Below are 22696 nucleotides of genomic sequence, written 5' to 3'. Positions count from 1 at the left end.
GAAATTAGCACAACACAATGGAAACAAGTTGCAACACAATGGAAACAAGCCACAACACAGCAAAATTAGCACAACACAAAGGAAACAAGCCACAACACAATGAAATTAGTACAACACAATGGAAACAAGTCGTAACACTATGCAAACAAGTTATAACACAATGAAATTTGCACAACACATTGGAAACAAGCCACAAGACAGAGAAATTAAAAACCCTGCAAACAAGCATGCACTGCCCCTTTACGGGCCCACTTAGGGCTTGCCTAAGGGCCCCAGCGGGCTGCCAGTGCAGGGCCTCTGAGCCTTTGCTCTTTGGCAAAACGTTGGTCCCTTAGTGCTGGCGCTGCACGGGCAGCCCATGCTTAGCCCCCAGGAAGCTCTCACTAGGCCCACACAGGGCCCGCACTAATAATCTACAACAGGGGTGCCCAATCCTGTTCCTGGAGATCTACCTTCCTGCAGAGTTCAGTTCCAACCCTGATCAAACACACTTGTCTGTAATTATCAAGTACTCCTTCAGATCCTACTTAGTTGGTTCTATTGTGTTTGATCATGGTTGGAGCTAAACTCTGCAGGAAGGTAGATCTCCAGGAACAGGGTTGGGCACCCCTGATCTACAACAATACATCGGTTTCACTTTAAATACTTTTCAGCTACTATAACTTAAGTCTTTGGGAAAAACAGTTATTATACATCTGAAATGGATGCAGTCACCACGTAACTAATGTCTGTATTGCCAAAAATGTACAGTATTCAAAGGGATTTCAAATCAATGGATTTATTAAATACAAAATAGAAAACATTCAATTCAGGTTAATACTAGGGGTGTCCCCGACTAAGGATTTTCATAGTCGAATTGGAATTTTCGAATCTTGCTGACAGTCGACTGATAGTCGAATCATATGTTTGGGGGCAGGGCAAAATACATTACCAAGAGTCAAGTCAGACATTAGACAGTCATAAATACTGACTTTAACACACAGGGAAAATGTGTAATGGACGCCTCGCAGATACAAAGGGAGTGAATAATGTTTTATGTTTTGATTAAAAGATAGTTAACATTAAAGGAACACTCCACTTTTTTTGGAAATAGGCTCATTCTCCAACTCCCCCAGAGTTAATAAGTTGAGTTTTACCGTTTTTGAATCCATTCAGCTGATCTCTGGATCTGGCGATAGCACTTTTAGCATAACAGCATAGATCATTGAATCCGATTAGACCACTAGCATCGCGTTCAAAAATGACCAAGAGTTTCGATGTTGCCCTATTTAAAACTTGACTCTTCTGTAGTTATATGGTGTACTAAGACCGGCAGAAAATGAAAAGTTGCGATTTTCAGGCTGATATGATTAAGAACTATACTCTCATTCGGTAATAATCAAGGAACTTTGCTGCCATACCATGGCCACAGCAGGTGCAGTGATACGCAGCGCCTGAAAGTAGTCCCCAGCCAGGTACCCAGTTATAATATAGCTGGGGACTACTTTCAGGCGCCACGTAATATCACTGCGCCATGGTACGGCAGCAAAGTTCCTTGATTATTACGCCGAATGAGAGTATAGTTCTAGCCAAATTGGCCTAGAAAATTGCAACTTTTCATTTTCTGCCGGTCTTAGTACACAATATAACCACAGAAGAGTCAAGTTTTAAATAGGACAAATATCGAAACTCTTGGTCATTTTTGAACGCGATGCTACTGGTCTAATCGGATTCAATGATCTATGCTGTTATGCTAAAAGTGCTATCGCCAGACCCGGAGATCGGCTGAATGGATTCCAAAACGGTAAAACTCATTATTAATGAGTATTAACTCTGGGGGAGTTGGAGAATGAGCCTATTTCCAAAAAAAGTGGAGTGTTCCTTTAAACGTCAGCGAAACCCTAAGAATTCACAACATTTTTTACAATAGTGCTCTCATTATAACGTTATGTATATGACAGTTATTAATGTTCTGCATTTCTGTTTTGAGCTGTGCACGCTGAATGACCAGTAGAATTAATTATTTCATAGAAGGTTTTTAATCAGTGGGATTGAACTCATTTATCTCATATAAAATACGCTTCATTATTTATACAACATAACGTTAATATAACAACTTATAGGCTATATGCACAAAACGCCCCGATGCATGAACGTGTCTGCGCGGCTCTGAACTTCTTTTGTGGACGCGTTCTTGACTCAACAACGTGCAGAAACAAGGGAACTAAACTCTAAAAATTCACAGTGTTTTATTATAATAGTGTTCTCATTATAATGTTATGGGTATATGACAGTCCCAGTCATAGTTAGAACTATTCTGCATAGTTGTTTGTCCTGCTCGCGCTGCGCACTGAAGAGATAATCACTGTTCAATAAAGCGTTTTACTGCAGCGACTCTACCAAATGCATCTTATACGAGATAAATAATATATACACGATATATATAAACCGGCTGAAATGTTTTGAAATCACTTGTATCCTACCTGATCGAAAAAAATCCAGGCTTTCACTCTGCGTCAGTTTGAGTCTTGTTAAAGTTTTAAATCCTTGCCGCCAATATGCTCCTCTGTCGGTCACGGATTATGGAAAGTGAAACTTAAATCTATAGGGGTGGTTGGATTTGTTCACGCACGTTAAAATATTTATTTAAAGCTTTTTTTTTCTTTTCAGATTCTTATTTACAGCATTATCATAATAGGCTGTATATTAAATTATTGGGAGAAAACCGGTAGTTCTATGTGAAATCAGACATTGAGCACCCCATATAGCCAAAATGGTATGATCATAACACCCCGCGAATATTTGACTGTGAGATTGGGAGTCGAATCAGGCTCCTCGAATCGAAGCATCGAATTGTCGACTATTCAGGGTCACCCCTAGTTAATACAGATACATATAGCCAATGTAAATACACAAAAATACACACAAAAAACAAACAAAAAAAGAAAGCAATGTAAGATTGTAAGGTTTTGTCATGTGAAAGTTGATGTGTGTGAAAGTCTTACCTGTAGTGCATCAGTGTCCAAACACTGTCTATAGCTGAAGTTGGCTGATAGCAAATGAATAATCCAACCTCTTATAGTGAAAACACGCCACAGGTCTCAAACAGCAGACTCTTCCTAACCAGGAACAGTCAAAAATAGTTCAGACTATGGTCTCACATCGAAAAGAACTTTAAATCCATACTCAAACTGGACCATGATGTGGTAACCTCACCAATAAAGAGTCCTTATAAAATGCATACAAATACACTGTCTTAAACTCTTAGCATCAATTCAAACATAGGCCATACATACATGTAACATCTCTGCAAAAAAACATCAGCAATGTACACTTTTAAATATAAAAAAAGAAAAACAACAACTCCTTTATACTGGGCTTGAAATGACACATTTCCCAACCAGGACACAGCTACTGCTGCTTGCTAACTCCCTCTACCCACAAGGCTTTACTTAAGGAAACTTAAAACACCCTAGCATCCCTACTGGTAAGGAAGAAAACTGCCTACAAAATTCTTATTAACAGGCTCATGTCTGTTACACCTCAAATATGGCTCAAGAGATCCACTTTCCTGCAGAGTTTAGCTCCAACTTTGATCAAACTCACCCACCTGTGATTTTCTAGTAATCCTGAAGACTTTGATTAGCATGCTCAAGTGTGTTTGGTTAAGGTTAGAACCAAACTCTGCAGGAAAGTGGATCTCGTGAGCTAGATTTGAAGATCCCTGGCCTATATGAAACAACAGGTTGTGAAAAGGTTTCTTTTAGTTTGAGCCATTCCAGTTCAATTGAGTGGCTACAGAATGGCCAGTCAATGTTGTTTGTATTCTCCTAGTTGCATTACAGGGCTACCTACACAAAACACTGGGCTATCATGGGATTAATGTGGACAGTCCGCTAGTGTGGCCTGCTCACAGAGAGCATGCGGTGAACTCAAAGCTGTGGGCTGGCTCTAGCCCGCAAAAAGCCAGTAAGGGCCTCGCAAGGATATGTTTTCAGGGAACACAATGGAAACAAGCTGCAACACACAACAGAAACAAGCCACAACGAAATTGGCACAACACAACGGAAACAAGTCACAACACAACGAAATTAGCACATCACAACTGACACAATGGAATCAAATCGCAACACAACGGAAACAAGCTACAACACAACAAAATTAGCACAACACAATCGAAATGAGCCACAACACAACAGAAACTAGTTGCAGCACAACAAAATTAGCACAACACAATGAAATTAGTCCTATGCGTTGTGTTGTGCACTACTGGGCCACCATAGCTAAATGTTGCTTAATGGGGATTTCATTGGATTAGAAGTAACTGAATATTGAAAGATTCAGATATGTTTAAAGATTTTGAGTTTGGAACTTGTCTAGTGATAAAAAAGAAGTTGTTAAAACAACGCAATGTGATTGCATTGATCTTTTAGAGAGTTTGGACAGTTGGCTGTGGATCTCTTGGATCAGGCTTTCAGAAAGAATGAACGCATGGCGATGAAGCTGCTGACCTGGGAGATGAAGGACTGGAGTAACTTCACCTGTCTGCAAATGGCCGTCTCCTCAAGACTCAGGCCCTTTGTGGCTCACAACTGCACTCAGATGCTCCTCACAGACCTGTGGATGGGCCGGCTCAACTTGAGCAAGAACTCCTGGTTCAAGGTGTGTTGAATTGAGATGCTTGATGATTGTTTAAAAAGTGTAACTTACTTTAAAATCCTCTTCTTCTACATCATAGCTAATATGAACCACTCTTTTTTAATAGCTGGACATTGGTATTTTTAATTAGTTGTCATTTACTTTCTGCAGTTACAAAGCTGCAGAATGGGTAATTATCTGTTGAATTTGGTTGATTTTAAAGGTTTAGTATTTGGGGTGTTGTTGAATTATAAACATCACCATGTTGCAAGCTACATTACAGACTTGTTTAATCAGGAATATAATCATATTTCTCAAATATGAATGCATAATTTACTTATGCATGGTATTATTAGCAGAAGTGCATCCAGACATGTTGGACTGTGGTGCTTACATGAAAAATGCAGGTTTAAGTCTTACCTGCAACATGCTTCGATCCCATTCTCCTCTTTCACTGCAGAAATTCCTTATTATTCTCTGCTGTAATTACACAACAAAGAGGCAAAAATAAAAATAAGAAATGACTCATCCATCAACTTTCCCAGAAGCAAAACAGAAATTACACAGATATCTTACATTTCAAACATATGTGACCCTGCCTGTGGAAAACCTAAAAATCTAATTCTGAGATAACGAGCCTCAAATTTTGATTTTATCTATTAATTTCATTATCATTTCAATTTTTAACATGGTCTTATTCAGTCAGTGTTAAAGATATCAAGTTTGTATTTTCACAGAATGTTCTGTACATTATGTAGGACGATTTTATGTAGAAAACAGTAAATCTAAAAAAAATGACTTTAGCTGGGTTTTCACAGGAAGGGTCACATATTTTTGAAGCTGACTGCCATGTGTCAAAGATTTAACTCTTTTTATTTTCTTTCTCTTGACATTTAACATTTAACAGCACATTTGTGACCCAGATTTGTTTTGGGGTTTTTGTCCAAAACCACATCCTTTCTCTCCAGATTATTGCCAGTATCCTGATGCCTGTGGCCATTCAGATGCTAGAGTTTAAGAGTCAGGCAGAGATGTCCCATGTTCCTCAGCCCCAGGAAGCTTTGCAGTTTGGGTGGGACCCAGGAAGCCCTGGGGCATCCGAGCAAGAAGGGGCAGCAAATGCAGTAAGGAATCTAGACAGACACTCACACTACACACACTTTAACAAACATTCATGGTTCTGTTAACACACTACATGCTAATTATGTGTTTGTAGCATGTAAACGTCTTGGTTACGTATGGTAACCCTCATTCCCTGATGGATGGAACAGAGACGTTTTGTCGAGTGTACGACACTAGGGTTCGCTCTTGGGAGCCCAAACATTTTTGACATCTTTGAGAAAAGGCCAATGAAATTGGGTGTGCAGAATTTGCTGGCAGCAAGCTCTACACCCTACCAGTCTCTTGAGTCAAAGAACTGACGTTCAGGACTCTAGAAGAAACTAGTTCCATTTGTAGATTATAATATCTAGCAAATGTATTAGGTGTAGTCCAATCTGCAGCTCTACAGATATCTGCTAGAGAGGCCCCGTTCGCCAAGGCTGCTAATGCAGCCATGCCCCTGGTAGAGTGAGCCCTCACTCCCAGAGGGCAGGGTAGGCCTTTGGCCTGATAGGCCGTTAGGATTGCATCCACAATCCAGTAGGAGATCTTTGTCTGGAGACAGCCTTCCCCATCTGCTGTCCTCCAATGCAGATAAAGAGCTGTTCAGAACATCTGAAAATCTGAGTGCGATCTAAGTATGTGCGTAGGGCTCTCACTGGGCACAACAAAGACAGGTCGGGGTCCCCTTCTTGAGAGGGAATAGCTTGCAATATTACCACCTGGTCCCTGAAAGGAGTGGTGGGAACCTTGGGCACATATCCAGGCCAAGGTCTTAGGACAACGTCAGAGTCTGCCGGCCTGAACTCCAGGCATGATTCGTTAACAGAGAGGGCTTGGAGGTTCCCCACACCCTCTTGACGGAAGTGAGTGCAGTCAGGAGGGCCGTCTTCATAGAGAGGGCACTGAACTCAACTGACTGAAGGGGCTCAAATGGATCTTTCTGTAAGGCCTGTAAGACGACAGTGAGATCCCAAGAGGGAATGAGATGTGGCCTTGGAGGGTTCAACCTCCGGGCACCTCTGAGGAACCTGATAATCAGATCGTGCTTCCCCACCGTGTCGTGGTTAGACGCAATAGCGGCCACATACACCTTAAGTGTTTAGGCAGACAGGTGCCTGTCCAGACCTCCTTGGAGGAAGGAGAGCACAGACCCAATACCACATCTCCGAGGGTCCTTCCCCTGGGAAGAACACCAATTTAGGAAAATGCGCCACTTCAGTTCATATAACCGCCTCGTCGAGGAGGCTCTGGCCTGAGTAATGGTATTCACCACTGCTGGTGAAAGGTCTCTGAGTTCCTCCTGCTCGCGTCCAGGGACCAAACATGAAGGTTACAGAGATCTGGGCGTGAATGCCAAATCGAGCCCCTCCCCTGAGAAAGAAGGTCCCTCCTCAGGGGGATTCGCCAGGGAGGAGCTAGGGCTGGGCGATAAATCGATTTTATCGATTAACTCGAATGTGTAGTTTACGTCGATTTGTTTGAATGAAAATCGGTTTTCTCTTTAACATCCGCTGACACTCCCGTAGTCCCGAATGGGCTCAGCCCTCCCCCAGTGCGTTTGCCATATTAGAGTTTAGGTAGGGTTTCGTGATCCCCCCCGCAATCCGCTGCATCCCAACATGTTCAGAAAGAAAATGACATGTACTGCGGAATGTGGATCCCTTAAAGCAGTGTTACTCATTACGCGGCTCACGAGACTCATGCGGCTCGCCAAGCTTTAATTTGTGGCTCGCATGGCAGTAAATAATACGATGATATGAGCAAAACAGAGATTTCATAAAAACATAAAAAAAACAAGCAGGGCTATAACATAACCCATAAAAAAAACTCACACCGTGTCTACACCGCACGTGAGCGTCACGGTGCGATCAGGGCAGAAAAACGATGCTGAAAAACGCGGACGGAATCGCGGAATCTAGTTATAAAAACAGAATTTACTGTGTAACACGGAATGTCATTGAATTTGTCAAAGTTTGGATGAATAAATCAAAAGTAGGTCATTACACACTTAAATCAAATCGCGATATGAACTAGTATCTGTAAATGTTAAGCTGCAAAAATACCATTTAAATATGAATCCTGCGTTTCTCATTATGAATGAATGCACAGACGCGCAGTTTCGTTTACTACACATACTGAAGCGTTTCAGCGTCTGCCGTCTCGACAAATGAGGACATAAATACATGAACAACAGTCAGTGTCTGCTCTATTACAAATATATATTTTTTTAAATACCCAAAACAGCGGAATTACAAGATGGAAATATAGACTAGAAAGATATTTAAACTTGCTCTGCCCTTACATCCATGACATTGACTCACTGCGGAGAATAAATACAAGATGGGAGGAAAATGTATATTTCTTTCCCTCTCAGTTTTATCATTGGGTGATCATCATACTGTATATAAAATTGCGGGATTCAGGGAGCCGCTATTATGCATTGCAACTGCTTTTGAATGCATGATTGCTTTTTAGTTTCACTTTCATTTGCGAGATTGGCGACTAGAGATACGTCTGTGTTTATACTATGGAGCGGCAGTATTTACCACACATTTTAAAGATTAGATGTTTGTCAGTTTTACTCATGATCTGCAAATCATTCGTCATTGTCCTGAGTCATCTGTCCTTACTCTGTTTATGTGGTAAGTGAAATTTTATGTACTGTAATGTAACTGTAACAGGCAACGGTTAGCAATTGTTATTTGTTTTCCGTGCCTTTCTGAATACGGATTCACGCTTCGGGCACACCCCCTAACCCCCACGATGTCATCGTCCATCGTTTATCAGAACTACCTTATCTACTGAATAGCAAGACGTGAAACTTGTGTTTAAAGAAAACTTATCAAAAAGGGTCACATAATTTTATGTTTTATGTTATATTTTATGTTATATGTTATGTTTTGTGTTACATTTTCACTGTTGAAAATGGGCCTGCCATCTTGTCTCTTTGGCTTGTTGTTTCTGATTGCACTTTAACCCCAAGGGGGGAATCCAGATCAAATCCCAGAAGGGAAAATCAAAACAAAATAAAGTTAAAACTTGTTTTGAACAATTTCTTTGTCGTCTGCAGATTGATTTTAAGTAGGGGGGGAAAAATCGATTTAAATCGGAAATCGGATTTTTTGTGAAAAAATCTGGGATTTTTTTTTTAAGCCATATCGCCCAGCCCTAGTAGGAGCTGATGCCATGAGCACAAGCTCTGAGAACCAGGTCTGGTTGGGCCAATGAGGGGCCACAAGCAGGAACTGCTCTCCATCCTCCCTGACTTTGCATAGTGTCTGTGCAATGAGGCTCACTGAGGGGAACGCATACTTGAGTAAGCCCCTGGGCCAGCTGTGTGCCAGTGCGTCTGTGCTGAGAGGAGCCTCGGACAGGGAGTACCACAACTGGCAAAGGGTCGATTCCGACGAGGCAAACAGGTCCACCTGTGCCTGGCCAAACCGACTCCAAATCAGCTGAACCGTCTGGGGGTGAAGCCTCCACATCGCCCCTGAGCGAGACCTGTCGTGTGAGGAGATCCGCTCCACGACTGAGGTCGCCTGGGATATGAGTGGCATGCAGAAACTTGAGTCTCTGCTGGCTCCAAAGCAAGAGTTGTGACATGCGATAGGAGCGAACACCACCCTGGTGGTTGATTGTAAGCAACTGTTGCTGTGTTGTCCGTCCGGACCAACACGTGCTTGGCTTGATCAAGGGTCGAAACCTCCTCAAGTCTAAAAGCACTGCCAACAACTCGAGGCAATTGATATGCCAATGCAGCCGAGGTCCTGTCCAAACCCCTGATGCTGCCTGCTCGTTGCACACGGCGCCCCAGCCTGTCTTTAAAGCATCTGTTGTAACAACAATGCATCTGGACAATTGCTCTAAGGGCACTCCTGCCCTTAGAAAAGAAATGTCCTCCCAAAGGCTGAATGTACGGCGACACGACGGTGTGATGTTCCATCTCAGGACCCGGATACGAAGCCAGTGCTGAAGCGGTCTCATATGCATCAGACCCAGCAGCGTGACCGTGGTTGAGGATGCCATATGCCCCAGGAGCCTCTGAAAGTTTTTGAGAGGGACCGCTGTTTTCTGCTTGAGAGCCCTCAAGCACTTCTGCACTGACTGGGCAGGATCTTGAGAAATACATGCAGTCATCATAACCGAGTCCAGTTCTACACCGAGAAAAGAGATATTCTGCACAGGGGAGAGTTTGCTCTTTTCCCAGTTGACCCGAAGTCCCAATCGGGCTAGGTGGTCGAGGATCATGTCCCTGTGTGTACAAACCAATTCCCGCGAGTGAGCAAAAATTTGCCAGTCGTCGAGATAATTGAGAATGCGAATGCCCACTTCCCTGAGAGGGGCAAGGGCAGCATCCGCGACTTTCGTAAAGATGTGAGGAGACAGGGACAGCTCGAAGGGAAGGACTCTGTACTGATATGCTTGTCCCTCGAAGGTAAACCGAAGAAACGGCCTATGCCTTGGTAGGATTGAGACATGAAAGTACGCATCCTTCAGGTCTATTGCCACGAACCAATCCTGATTTCTGCCACATGTTAATATGTGCTTGAGGGTTAACATTCTGAATGGAAGCTTGTGAAGGGCCCGATTCAGAACCCTCAAATCTAGGAACGTTTTGCAGCCCTACGAGGTTTCCTAGTGGCCTGATGACGGGCTGGCGGTGCCACCTTCCTGCGAGTGGTGGGCCGTTGGTCGAGCTTGACTGAAGGCCCAGGCTGTCGCGGGGCCTCTACAGTCCTCGCAGGGGGCCGTCCCCGGCGACGAGCAGATGGAGGTTGCTGACTCGGGGGTGCAGGGGCAGGACCTGACCCGCGCCGAGGCAGGATGTGCTTGATGGCCTCCGTCTGCTTTTTTACTGTGGAGAACTGCTGGGCAAATTCTTCCACAGTGTCACCAAAGAGACCAACCTGTGAAATGGGGGCGTCAAAAAAGCAAATTTTCTCGGCTTCCCGCATCTCGGCCAGGTTGAGCAACCGGTGGCATTCCTGGACAGCCATAATAGACATCGCCCTTCCCAGGGCCTGCGCCTTAAACTTCATAGCCTGGAGAGCATAGTCGGTCGCTGCGCGCAGTTTCTGCAGTACCTCTGGGTTAGGACCGCCCTCGTGCATTTCTTTCAACGTCTTGGCCTGGTAGACCTGCAGGATGGCCATAGCATGCAGGGCGGATGCAGCTTGTCCAGAGGCAGTGTAAGCCTTCGCCACTAGGGATGAAGAGAACTTACATGCCCTGGACGGGAGTCTCGGGTAGCCCCGCCAGGTGACGGCGTTTTGCGGGCAGAGATGCACCACAATCGCAATCTCCACCTGGGGAACCTCCGTATACCCCTTCGCTGGACGCCCATCGAGGACGGTGAGGGCAGAGGAGCCGGTGTACCGTGTTCTGGCTGAAAAAGGGGCCTTCCACGATTTCGTCAGCTCCTCGTACACTTCCGGGAAGAAAGGCACCGGGGGCCGAACACAGCTTAGCGTCGTGCTCAGCACCCATAAACCAATCATCCAGCCGTGAACGCTCGGGGCAGGGTGGGGGAGACCACTCCAGCCCGATGCTCTTGACTGCCTGGGCAAGCACAGCTGCCATCTCAGCGTCAGCCTCGGACTGAGGCTCAGCACCCATAGGGGTCTGCTCAGCCGTGTCATTCACTTGCGATGGCTCAAGCCCACCCTCCGATGCTGCGATCGACAGCTTGTCCTGCTCACGAGTCCCCACAGACGGGCTATCAAACTCATCCGGAAACTCTACTGAATACAGCGATCGTGCCGGTCTTCCTTCGAGACATGCCAACCACACCCAGAAACACACGGACGGAAAGGCATAACGAATCACACAATCCCACCTTGTTTTTGCTCTTTTAGAAGTTTTGCTCTTTCAGAGGAAATTGTTTCATCCAGAGATCGCCATTGAAGCAACCAGGGATGCTCTCACAACACTTATCCGTGCGTGAGAAGGGAGAGACCGCTGACTGTGCTGTAGATCCAACGATGAGGCTTCGAGAGGTGAATGACTGCAACTTCTCCGTGAAGAGACGCTGCATTCGGCTCCAAAAAACAGAACGAGTGTGCAGATGCTATGCTGGCCTATTTATACCCGGATATCCGGGTGTGGCCAGGTATGCAAATTCTGCACACCCAATTTCATTGGCCTTTTCTCAAAGATGTCAGAGGTGTTTGGGCTCCCAAGATCGACCCCTAGTGTCGTACACTCGACACAACGTCGAAGTGAACGACAGAAGGGGAACCCATTTAGTTTGTTGGACTGATTCAAACTGACCACTCTTTTTGAGTCATTTGTTTATGAATCAAATTGCACTTTTGAAGAAAAGGCTAGTAGCTACAATAGGTAGCTATCGATGGAGCCCCACTGGGACATGGTGATGGAAAAATATGAGATGGGAGGAAAAATGCTTTTTTGTCGTCTTGGAAAATTATTGCCTTGTGTTCTCTCACAAAAGAAATTGTGCATTCGTTGGCAAAACATTTGCATTTTCATGCAAAAGTATTGCATTTTCCTGAGAAACTTTTTATATGGTGTTTACGTATACGTATATTTTATATATATTTTAAGTGTATACATATTTTATATTCTATTCTATATTCTATATAGCTATTCTATAAGGATGGAGAGCAAGGATTTCTGTGCAGGGACATGAATTGGCTAATCAGTTGCCTGAACTGTCCAAATAGATTCAACCGATTCACCAGAGGGCCATTCACACCGAGAATGTTAAATATAAAAATAACTGTAGCAATAACTATATTAGCATCTACACCAACAGATGAAAACTTCCATTTTTATTTAAGCATGTTATGCAGTTTTGTCGTCTCATGCTTTAAATGCTCACTCTTTAAAGTCAGGTCGACTCCAAAGATATTGTTTCTCTGTGTTGTAGTCCTTGGGTGGACCTCTATTCTCACAAAATTAGAATGATTATTAAAAGTTATATTTTTTAATAACTTTACTTACTTTAGTTTAATAACGATATAATAAAATATGGGTTTTGTTATAGTTATTGTCATTGGTATGAAGAACTCATGTGTGCAGTTTAATTTTAAATGAACAGAAATTTAGCTACATCACTACTTGTTGAAAAAAGTTACTTGTTACTGTGAAAAGCTGCACTATTTTGAAAACAAGTCTAAAGTAGACATGCTTCTGAAAAATGAAGTTGTTGCATCCCTACTTTCGGTTATAAACACTGCTGCCAACCTATAACACTACACAGTCTTTGACGTCTTATGGCACAGTGTGTAATTTACATTGATAGTGGTCTTTTTCTAGATTCAAGGTGATGAGGAGAGAGGGAGCAAGTGTCTTTGTTCTTGGACCAGAAAGGTGTATGACTTCTATACGGCTCCAGTGGTGAAATTCTGGTTTCACACAGTAGGTTTCCCCTTAATTCCACCTCCACCTTACTTCATTCTTTCACAGCCTCTCGCTCCAGCTGCCTCTCTTGTCAACCTTGAATCTCTGAAGATTTGATTTGTCCACACAGATGGCGTTTTTGGGTTTCCTCATGATGTTCTCTTATACTGTGCTGGTGAGGCTGGATGAGAAACCCAACATTCAGGAGTACTTGGTCATAACTTACATCCTGACCATGGCAGCGGAGAAAGCTCGAGAGGTGAGTGCCCTTGAAATCACACCCCTCTCCAGCAGTTAAAAGAAATATACAGTATGAGATCATAAATGTCTCCTTTTGTCTGTGAAAAGTTGGCTCAGTGCCCTTTGTAGCTGTTCAGGGCAATTAAAGAAAGCATGTCTTTGAAAAGTCTTATCTTTACCAAGCTGGATTCCAAAGGTCTTCAGTAAGGTGCTATCTCTCTGATTAGGCTGTTCTCAAGCTTGACCCTGAGAATGCCACTGTCTGACTCCCCCATCCTCTGTTATCTATGAACCCAGCAGCAGTGCATTTGTGGGAATTATTAACAGAGTTCTACCATTGAATATATGTTTGAGTGATTGTTTATTAGGTAAAAAATCTCTGAATAACAGTAAAAAAATATTTCCGGTACAATTAAGAATAACAATTAAAACAAAAAGCATTTTTTGTCCTCTCCTTTAAATCAGCAACAAAATATTTCTAATATTGCATAAGTGACTACGTATAACTCAGAATGATTCAAGACATAAAAAAAACACAAAATACATTTGTTTGAACGGCCTTTATTTATTTATTTGGAGTTCCTTAATAACAAAATTGACTTAGAATATTGTTGTAAATTACAGTCCAATTATTTCAACATACAATATTTCTATATTTTCAACATACATTGGAGTTGTATATTATTTTCATTTGCATATAAACTTTTGCTCCTGATGTTAACAAGTGACAGATGAATTTGTGCCACAGTACTGTACTTTTTGATTTCATGTATCATATTTGTCATCAATGATAACAGATATGGGAAGTGTTTAATCTTTTAAATAGTTACATTTTATTATTTGCATTTAGCATTTTTCTCTGCTTTTCATGACCCTTTCAGAACAAGCCTGCTACTTAAAGGGATAGTTCACCCAAAAATGAAAATTCTGTCATTAATTACTCACCCTCATGTCGTTCCAAACCTGTAATAAGACCTGTAATAAATTAATCTTCGGAACACAAATTAAGATATTTTTGATGAATTCTGAGAGCTCTCTGACCCTCCAATAGACAGCAAGGATGCTACCACAATCAAGTTCCAGAAACGTAGCAAGGACATTGTTAAAATAATCCATGTGACATCAGTGGTTCAACCGTAATTTTACAAAGCTACGAGAATACTTTTTGTGTACAAAGAAAGCAAAAATAATGACTTTATTCAACAATTCATCTCCATGTCAACCTGGCGCCAATTTGGAGAGTATCCACTGAATGTAAAAAACAATGTATGCTGTTCTGTGTCAGCTGCGCCATGCGGACACGTTGTTTTCATTCAAATCAAAGCGTAGACAATGTATCCGCGTGGTGCAGCCGACACAGGACAGCATACGTTGTTGTTTACATTAAATAAAATTAAATATCTTAAATATCTTAATTTGTGTTCCAAAGATGAACTTGATGAACTGAGGTCTTACGGGTTTGAAATGAAGGTGAGTAACTAATGACATAATTTTCATTTTTGGGTGAACTATCCCTTTAATACTGGTTCACAACCCACTAGTTCAGTGGGTTCACTAGTTCAGTGTATATTGTGTTGAGAGTGCTGGGTACACATGGGTACGATTTGTTTTCTAGGTGTTGGTTTTGGAGCCCAGGAAGTTCACTAAGAAGTTGAAGGTGTGGTTCAGTGAGTATTGGAATATCAATGATTTCATGGGCATCCTCCTGTTCCTGGTCGGGGTCTCCCTACGGTGGCATCAAGAAACACGCTTAGCCAGTCACATTGTCTACTCTTTGGATTTCATCTTCTGGTCTGTCAGGCTTCTGGACCTTTTTGCTGTCAATCAGCATGCAGGACCATACCTGACCATGATCACCAAAATGGTGTGTAATTTAGATGTATCAATACATAATTACAGTCTACATGCAACATTTGCTGTTGTTATGTTTTTCATAAGATCAGTTGTTTTTTTTAATACTATGATACATTTCACAAAAATAGAAAATATAATTTAAAATGTGTATATATTCTCCAACAGATGAGCAACATGTTCTATATCGTAGTCATTATGGCGATTGTGCTGGTCAGTTTTGGCACGTCCAGGAAGTCCATCCTGTCCCCTAATGAGGATCCATCCTGGAATCTGCTCAGAGATGTAGTCTTTCAGCCCTACTGGATGATCTTTGGGGAGGTGTATGCTGGAGAGATTGATGGTGAGTACGACAAAATGACACCATTCAGTCTGGTCAGTTCATCTGATTTGAATAACCTTTTCTCTAATATTTGGTTGTCAGGTTGTGGTTCACTCTTCACGTCTTGTATATGATCTACTCTATTGTTACTATTGTCTATTATTATTAATAACATTTGTAAGATATTTTACGTTAGATTCTAGTGTGATCATCCCTTCTTGTTTTGACAGCATGTAGTAATCCTGAAACCTGTGTCCCTGGAGCTTTCCTCACCCCCTTCCTGCAGGCCGTCTACCTTTTTGTTCAGTACATTATCATGGTCAATGTACTCATTGCATTCTTCAAGTATGCACTTCATCTTCATCTTCATCTTTATTACTTGGCATAAGTCAAGTCAAGTCACCTTTATTTATACAGCGCTTTTAACAATACAGATTGTGTCAAAGCACTTAACAGTATCAAATTGGAGGATAGAGTGTCAGTAATGTATAATGATAAGATTAAACACTCAATTTTCAGTTAAAGGCATTTCATTATTGAATTCAGAGATGTCATTGTCTAGCTCAGTTTAGTTTAAATAGTATCTGTGCAATCAAATCGGCGATAATCGCTAGAAAATTAAGTGTCATTCACTCATATATTTTCATTTGTTTCCTGGTGTGATGATAATTTGGTCTGTTGAGTTGTTGGACTAACATGCACCATGACATCCAGAGTGGAAGATTGTTGCAGGAGTCGTTGTTGAGGTATTGTTGAGTCTTGGTTACTTTGTGATGCTTTAACCTACTTTGCATTATTATTTACTTCACAGCAATGTTTACTTTGACATGAGCTCCATATCCCGTAAGCTGTGGAAATACAACCGCTATCGTTACATCATGACATATCAGGAGAAGCCGTGGCTGCCGCCCCCTCTCATCCTTCTCAGTCATGTAACATTGTGTCTCAGCTCAATGTGGCAAAAGCACAGAAAGGCATCCAAACGGGGAAAAACTGGTCTGAGTAAGTGTGTGAATTTTTTATGAACCATCATAGCCCTCTGTTTTATGTCTTACAAAACTGTCATGTCTTGCATAATTGACTTGGCAGGATTGTTACAATACAAAAAAAAAAACAGTAGAGGATACCAATACCAGTTTATAGTTCTTTACCAAACAAAGGAAGAAACATCTTTATTTAATAAGATTTAAAAATGGTAAAATATGAACAACTTAAATTTAAACAATGACATGTAGCGTTCAGGTATTTTGTACAATAAGTGTTGTGACAGAACAAAAAGACAAAAAAAGAACGTTATCTAACAGCAGTATCAAGTATTCAATAAACATTAAGAATATTAAATGATTATACTATTAAATTAAAATATTAATATTAGTAGCTTAGTATTCTTCGCTGCATGATTATTGTGATCTTGTCAGAATTTGACTGAGAAGCAGATCTGTTTACTAGTGGTGCACATGTTTGGTTAGAAATTATTTGTGAATCGATTTACACACATTACACATACAATCTATAATTTAACAATTGTCCAATTCAATTATTTTATAATTTTCACTATAGTTGAATATTGACAAAATGAGACAACATAATAATGTTTTACCTTTTACAATTTCTTGCATAAAAAACTAATGTACATTTATGGCTGATCCAATACAAAAAGAGCATTCTGTTGTTTCTTAAAATCCTTTTTTATACACAATATTATCACATATTTAAGTGTATTGCTGATATGTGTACAGAATTACTCCTGGCCCCTAATGATCTGAAGAAGTTGCATGAGTTTGAAGAAAAGTGTGTCGCTGGATATTTCAGAGACAAAAAGGAGAGTCAACAAGGCAGTCAAATCAACCGGATTCGCTCTGCAGCTGACAAGTGAGTGCATCTCCCAAACCTCATTTGGATGCAGCAGGAAATTACATCATTTGTTTTTTAGTTAATCTATCAGTCGATTGAACTTTGTAAATAAAAAATATGCATCTGAATTTCCATTTAAAATGATTTGGTTTACCTGTAATCAATGGAATGAACTCAAGTTTGTCTAATTTGTTTTTTCTAGGGCTGAAGAGATGGCTGGAATATTAGTTGAGGTTGCTGAGAAGATCAGTATCATCCAGGACAATATGCGCACTTTAGACGGTCACTTGGGTCAGTTGCAGGACTTGTCTGCTTTAGCAGTCGACACTCTAAATTTCCTCTCAGCCACAGATAACCAGCAGCAAGAGGTGGCGCGTCTTGGTCAGAGCCAGCCAATTGCGTGTCGCCATGAGCAAGTGTCCCATAGCTGCTGTCTCCGCATTGGCGGAAGTCTCGCTCCCAGCCAAGCACTTACATCTCCGAAGCACTACCGCAGTATGCCACCTTCCTTACTCAGAGGCCTGGGGCCTGGCAGGCAGCGTACTTCCCTGGAGCTGCCACCAGGGACGAGTTTTGGACCCTTTGAGGTCAAGAGCAAATGCATGTTGGCAGGCCCAGAGGAAGAAGATTGTAGTTTCAGGTGGCCCCTACAGCGTGGCGATTCAAGAGAAGATGTATGCCACCTCTCTTTACCTCACCTATGCGCTGGATGGAGGGACAAGGGAATGTATGGATCTGGGGAACCATCACGTGCCAGTTCTCCCACCATGCCTCTGATGAGAGACTTACAGCTTCAACCCAGCCATGAGGAGTCTATGGAGGAAGAGGATGATGAGGACGACTCGCATGCATTGTCCAGATCCTCCAGCCATACATTCCTGCTTACAGATTCCCGCAGTGATGGGGATCGATCAGTGGGGATCAGAAACCCAGCATTCTACAGGCTTGATGATGCTGGACATTCCAAAAGACCTCAAGGACTTTTAGGCAGGAAATGGGCCTTTGATCTGGAGCAGAGCCGCTCGCTCTCGGCCAGCGTGGAGACTATGGCCATGCCTGATGCCTCGACATCAGAGCACGGCAGACAGACACTTCTGGAACCTCCCCAACTCAGCCATGACCAGAGAGGTATTATGGATGCAAATCATAACTACACACTATATATCAATCTTAGTTTGTGTTAATTCATCCATTAATGTATGTGACTCTAGGGTTATCTAAGATCTTTAAGAGACAAGGGTCATTTGGGAAAAAGTTCATAAAGACCAGAGCAGGAACCCCTGAGAATGTAAGCCAACCTGCTATGTCTTTTTAATTTCAAACAGTCAGACCTAGTGATAAACATATGGTTAAGTAATGCCACTGTCTCTTAGGTAAAACTAGATGAAACACGGGGATGCATGCACGAGTTTGACCAACGCAGAAAAATGAGGAGGAAAGTAAAAGGCCTGTTTGACCGGAGATTCAGAACCTCAGTCAGTCTAACCCAGCTGAGTATGTTTTCAAACTTTTTGATGCCCAAATGTAGGGTTTCTGCAGGTCTAAAAAAGGTCTTAAACAGTTTTAATGTGCCCCCTCCACTAATTGAGGGCTAAAAAGGCTCTTAAATCAGAGCAGAAGTCTTAAATTAACAGTCATGCCACTGAATTTTGCATGTGCTGCAAAAAATTAGTATCTTCCTCATTTTTGTTTTGTTTTCCAAAACAAATATCTTAATGTCCTTGAATCAAGATGCATATACTTGAGATGGAAAATGAAACGAGATCAGATCAATTAAGTAAGATTGTTTAAAACAGGAACAAATATCTTGATGATATAAACTTGCTTCATTTTGATCAGTTCTTATAAAACAAGACTTTTTATGTAATGTCATTTTGCATTGCAAGCAAATGCATCTTGATTTAAGAATCTTGCACTGGAAAACAAGACAACAATACTTATGAAGAATGTAAATTTTTTGTATTTTCTAACTTTGAAATGCTGCTAATACAATACATTTATTTAGAGACCATAATGACGTATTGTGTTCTATTCAGTTTATTCCTTAAATTTTCAGTACTTGGTCTTAAAACTCTTCCATTTACCTTCATAAAACCTGCAGAATCTCTGAAATTATAATATATATATTATATGGAATTTTTACCTGAGATGAGATGACACCAACCTGCAAAATGACTCTGGGATAATTTTCATTTTATTTATTAGATGTTGACCAAGTGGATTTCACAAAATTGGCCCCATCATGGCTGGTAAGGCCCATCATAGTTCACCTGTAGTGCTCACATCATGAAGGTGATTTCTTTCCTGTTTGTGAGACATTTGATGGGCTGAATGTTGTAACCTCTCCTCAGAACACTGTGACCCCCGGGCAGCCACTTCTAAGCAGCTGGGCCAGGTCTATCAGTCAAAGACCCTCGTAAGTTCAAATTTTGATTTGATGAGACAGGTTAATTATTAAGAGGAAATATTTCTAACTGTTCACCTAATTTCTCTACTTCTTGTAGGGTAAGCAGCATGACACAAGAAGGTAAGTTACTTGTACTTTTATGCTAATTCTGTTTACGTTGTGAGTAAATTGCATGGGTTTGATTTTGATGTGCTCTGTCTATGTCTGATGTTAGTAAAGAGCTCTACGTTTAAGTTGACTGAAGATTTAGGCCAACATTACTCATGTGAGTAATAATTAGACTTCATAACCTCAAATGTTTTTTTGTTTTGTTGTTATGTGGATATTATGGATCTCTTTTGGGTTTTTTCTTTCAGCAATGGAGAGGAACAACCTTATGAGATTGGCTCACTCTATACCATTCACCCCTGTGTCATTATTGGGTAAACAATCAAACCATGGTTAACCAATTTTAGCCAGATTTAGTTATTTACATAAATGTCCTCTGCTCTTTGCAGGTGGTGTTGAGGTCTGTATTTATAGACTTGAGGAGACAGAAGCAGGGTCTTCACTTGAAGATCAGTCCTCTAAAATTTCCACCTGGATTCAGCATGGACGTACAGCTGTTCTTCAGCCGTTAGCCCACCAGGAGGTGCTGGATGGGGGTCTGTGCAGGGCCACCAAGGTGGTGTGTACCTGGGCTGAGGGCGATGTGTTGAAGCTGGGATCAGTGTATGTGGTGAAAGCCTTCAGGCCAGAGGTGGTTCGCATCTGGCAGAAAGTGTTCCCAATCAGCACTTCACTTCATCTCTGTCTGCGGGTAGTTTTTACATTTTAAATAAATAAACTGTACATTTCTGCAGTTGATGCATGTAACTTTCATTGTTTTTATTTTAAACACTAACAGCAGATATTTTAATTATGTGTGTATATACATTGTATTTATATATATATATATATATATATATATATACATACACACACACACACATACACATACACATACACATACACACACACACATACACACACAATTAAAACTTGCCAAATATTTTGAATAATTGAATTTTTGAAAGATTTTCTAAAGTCTCTTATGCTCACTAAGGCTTTTCAAATAGTAATTTAAATATTACAATTTAAAAGAACTGGATTTTCAGCAGCTGTTACTCCAATTTTCAGTCACATGATCGTTCAGAAATAATTCTAATAAGCTACTTCAAGAAACATTCGAGAAGAAGTGTACAAGAAACATATCTCATTTTTATTAACAGTCTTTGCTGCTTAATATGTTTGTACAAACCACGATACACTACCATTCAAAAGTCAATGTTTCTACAAAAATATTATGCAGCAAAAACTGTTTTCAGCATTGATGATAAGACCCATTATTACTTATTTATTAATTGAGCACCAATAATAATCGATAATAACAAAGCACCAAATCAGCATATTTGAATGATTTCTGAAAGATCATGTGACATCACAGCAATTCTGAAGGCAAATTGTTATGCCAATTACATTTACATTACATTTTACATTTAGTCATGTGGCAGACGCTTTTATCTAAAGCCAATTACAAAGTAGAAGCAAACAGACCAACAAGAGGGCAACAATATACAAGTGCTGTGACAAATCTCAGTTAGTCAATCAGGGTGCACACAGCAAGGACTTTTTTTTTATATATAAAGACAAACAAAATCCAAAACTAATAGAATAGGTAAGTACTAGTATTAATTTGTCAGGTGATGGCGAAAAAGATGTTTTTAGATGTTTTTTGAAAATGTCTAAAGACTCAGCTGCTCGGATTGAGATAGGCAGGTCGTTCCACCAGCTGGGGATGGTCCAGGAAAAGGTCTGTGAGAGTGATTTTGTGCCTCTTTGGGATGGCACCATGAGGCATCGTTCATTTGCAGAACGCAAGCTTCTGAACTAGCGAGTTTAGATATATTGGTGCAGCGCCAGTGGTTGTCTTGTAGGCAAGCATCAGTACCTTGAATTTGATGCGAGCGGCTATTGGCAGCCAGTGCAAGCTGATGAAGAGAAATTAAAATGGAAAACAGTTCTTTTACATTGTAATAATATTTCACAATAATACTATTTTTACAGTATTGTTTTATCAAATTCCAAACTTTTGACAGATAGATAGATATTATTATTCTCTCTGCTTTTCTGTTGACTAATTTCTCTTCATCCTGCAGGAAATCCAACAACAGAGAGCAGCACAGAAACTCATGCAGCGATTCAACCAAATTAAACCCAGCAGTGTGCCCTACATTCCTAGGTCAGCATTATGAATCCTTTCTGTGTAGTTACGATGACAAGAAGTTGATGACTAAGTATACATAAGTCTAAGCACGTGTATGTGTGCAGGTTTCTGGATGTCTTCTTGCTGCACTGGCGCTCTGACGGCCAGTGGTTGACTGTTGAGAAGAACATGAGCGGTCATTTCAGGAAATACAACAATAATACAGGGGAGGAGATCTCGCCCTCCTCTGGTCTGGAAGAAGCAATACTAGCGTTCTCTCACTGGACATACGAGTACACCAACAGGGAACTGCTAGTGTTGGATCTACAAGGTATAAGATAGGCTTACTTGAAATAGCCTGTATTTATTATTATTATTGGAAAGATGATTCTCTATTTTTGGCTGAAGGTGTGGGAGTGGACCTCACAGACCCCTCACTGATCAGAGTTGATGATAAAAGGTAACTGGGCACAACAAATGTGTAACATCCAAAACATATCAGTGTATTTGCTAAGATTTGTACTTCTCAACGCGTTTGTTTACGCTGCTTCTAAGTAAAGTTTGCTCCTGTTGTAGCTCCTCTGGAGAGATGGTGTTTGGACCTGCCAATTTGGGTGATGATGCAATCCAGAGCTTTGTTCTCAAGCACACCTGCAACTCCTGCTGCAAGAAGCTCGGTCTCTCAGGTGAGGTAACACTCGTGGCACAGGTTGAG

At 41.2% G+C, this 22696-nt stretch overlaps 1 protein-coding gene across 5 annotated transcripts in view; it reads left to right on the top strand.

Annotated features, from left to right (window-relative positions):
* Nucleotides 1–22696, top strand: part of trpm6 (transient receptor potential cation channel, subfamily M, member 6) — a 39480-nt gene that overhangs the window by 15256 nt on the left and 1528 nt on the right. For 2 of the 5 annotated variants that reach the window (XM_058774507.1, XM_058774508.1), the window contains exons 18-39: nucleotides 4413–4641; nucleotides 5586–5741; nucleotides 13000–13101; nucleotides 13214–13342; nucleotides 14939–15187; nucleotides 15343–15517; nucleotides 15727–15841; nucleotides 16308–16498; nucleotides 17236–17368; nucleotides 17553–18478; nucleotides 18562–18638; nucleotides 18724–18844; nucleotides 19556–19599; nucleotides 19702–19766; nucleotides 19855–19877; nucleotides 19972–20022; nucleotides 20114–20179; nucleotides 20255–20556; nucleotides 21935–22017; nucleotides 22107–22312; nucleotides 22390–22441; nucleotides 22558–22667. In XM_058774507.1, the coding sequence (XP_058630490.1) occupies nucleotides 4413–4641; nucleotides 5586–5741; nucleotides 13000–13101; nucleotides 13214–13342; nucleotides 14939–15187; nucleotides 15343–15517; nucleotides 15727–15841; nucleotides 16308–16498; nucleotides 17236–17368; nucleotides 17553–18478; nucleotides 18562–18638; nucleotides 18724–18844; nucleotides 19556–19599; nucleotides 19702–19766; nucleotides 19855–19877; nucleotides 19972–20022; nucleotides 20114–20179; nucleotides 20255–20556; nucleotides 21935–22017; nucleotides 22107–22312; nucleotides 22390–22441; nucleotides 22558–22667 (3605 nt within the window). Of the gene's footprint in view, nucleotides 1–4412; nucleotides 4642–5585; nucleotides 5742–12999; nucleotides 13102–13213; nucleotides 13343–14938; nucleotides 15188–15342; nucleotides 15518–15726; nucleotides 15842–16307; nucleotides 16499–17235; nucleotides 17369–17552; nucleotides 18479–18561; nucleotides 18639–18723; nucleotides 18845–19555; nucleotides 19600–19701; nucleotides 19767–19854; nucleotides 19878–19971; nucleotides 20023–20113; nucleotides 20180–20254; nucleotides 20557–21934; nucleotides 22018–22106; nucleotides 22313–22389; nucleotides 22442–22557; nucleotides 22668–22696 lie in introns of those variants that run through there. The other 3 variants (XM_058774509.1, XM_058774510.1, XM_058774512.1) reach the window with 3 other exon arrangements.

The sequence above is a fragment of the Onychostoma macrolepis genome, chromosome 05 (assembly GCF_012432095.1).
Source record: "Onychostoma macrolepis isolate SWU-2019 chromosome 05, ASM1243209v1, whole genome shotgun sequence".
In the NCBI taxonomy this organism is placed as follows: domain Eukaryota; kingdom Metazoa; phylum Chordata; class Actinopteri; order Cypriniformes; family Cyprinidae; genus Onychostoma; species Onychostoma macrolepis.
Note: the sequence above shows the minus strand (reverse complement) of the source record. Positions and strands in the feature narration are given on the sequence as shown.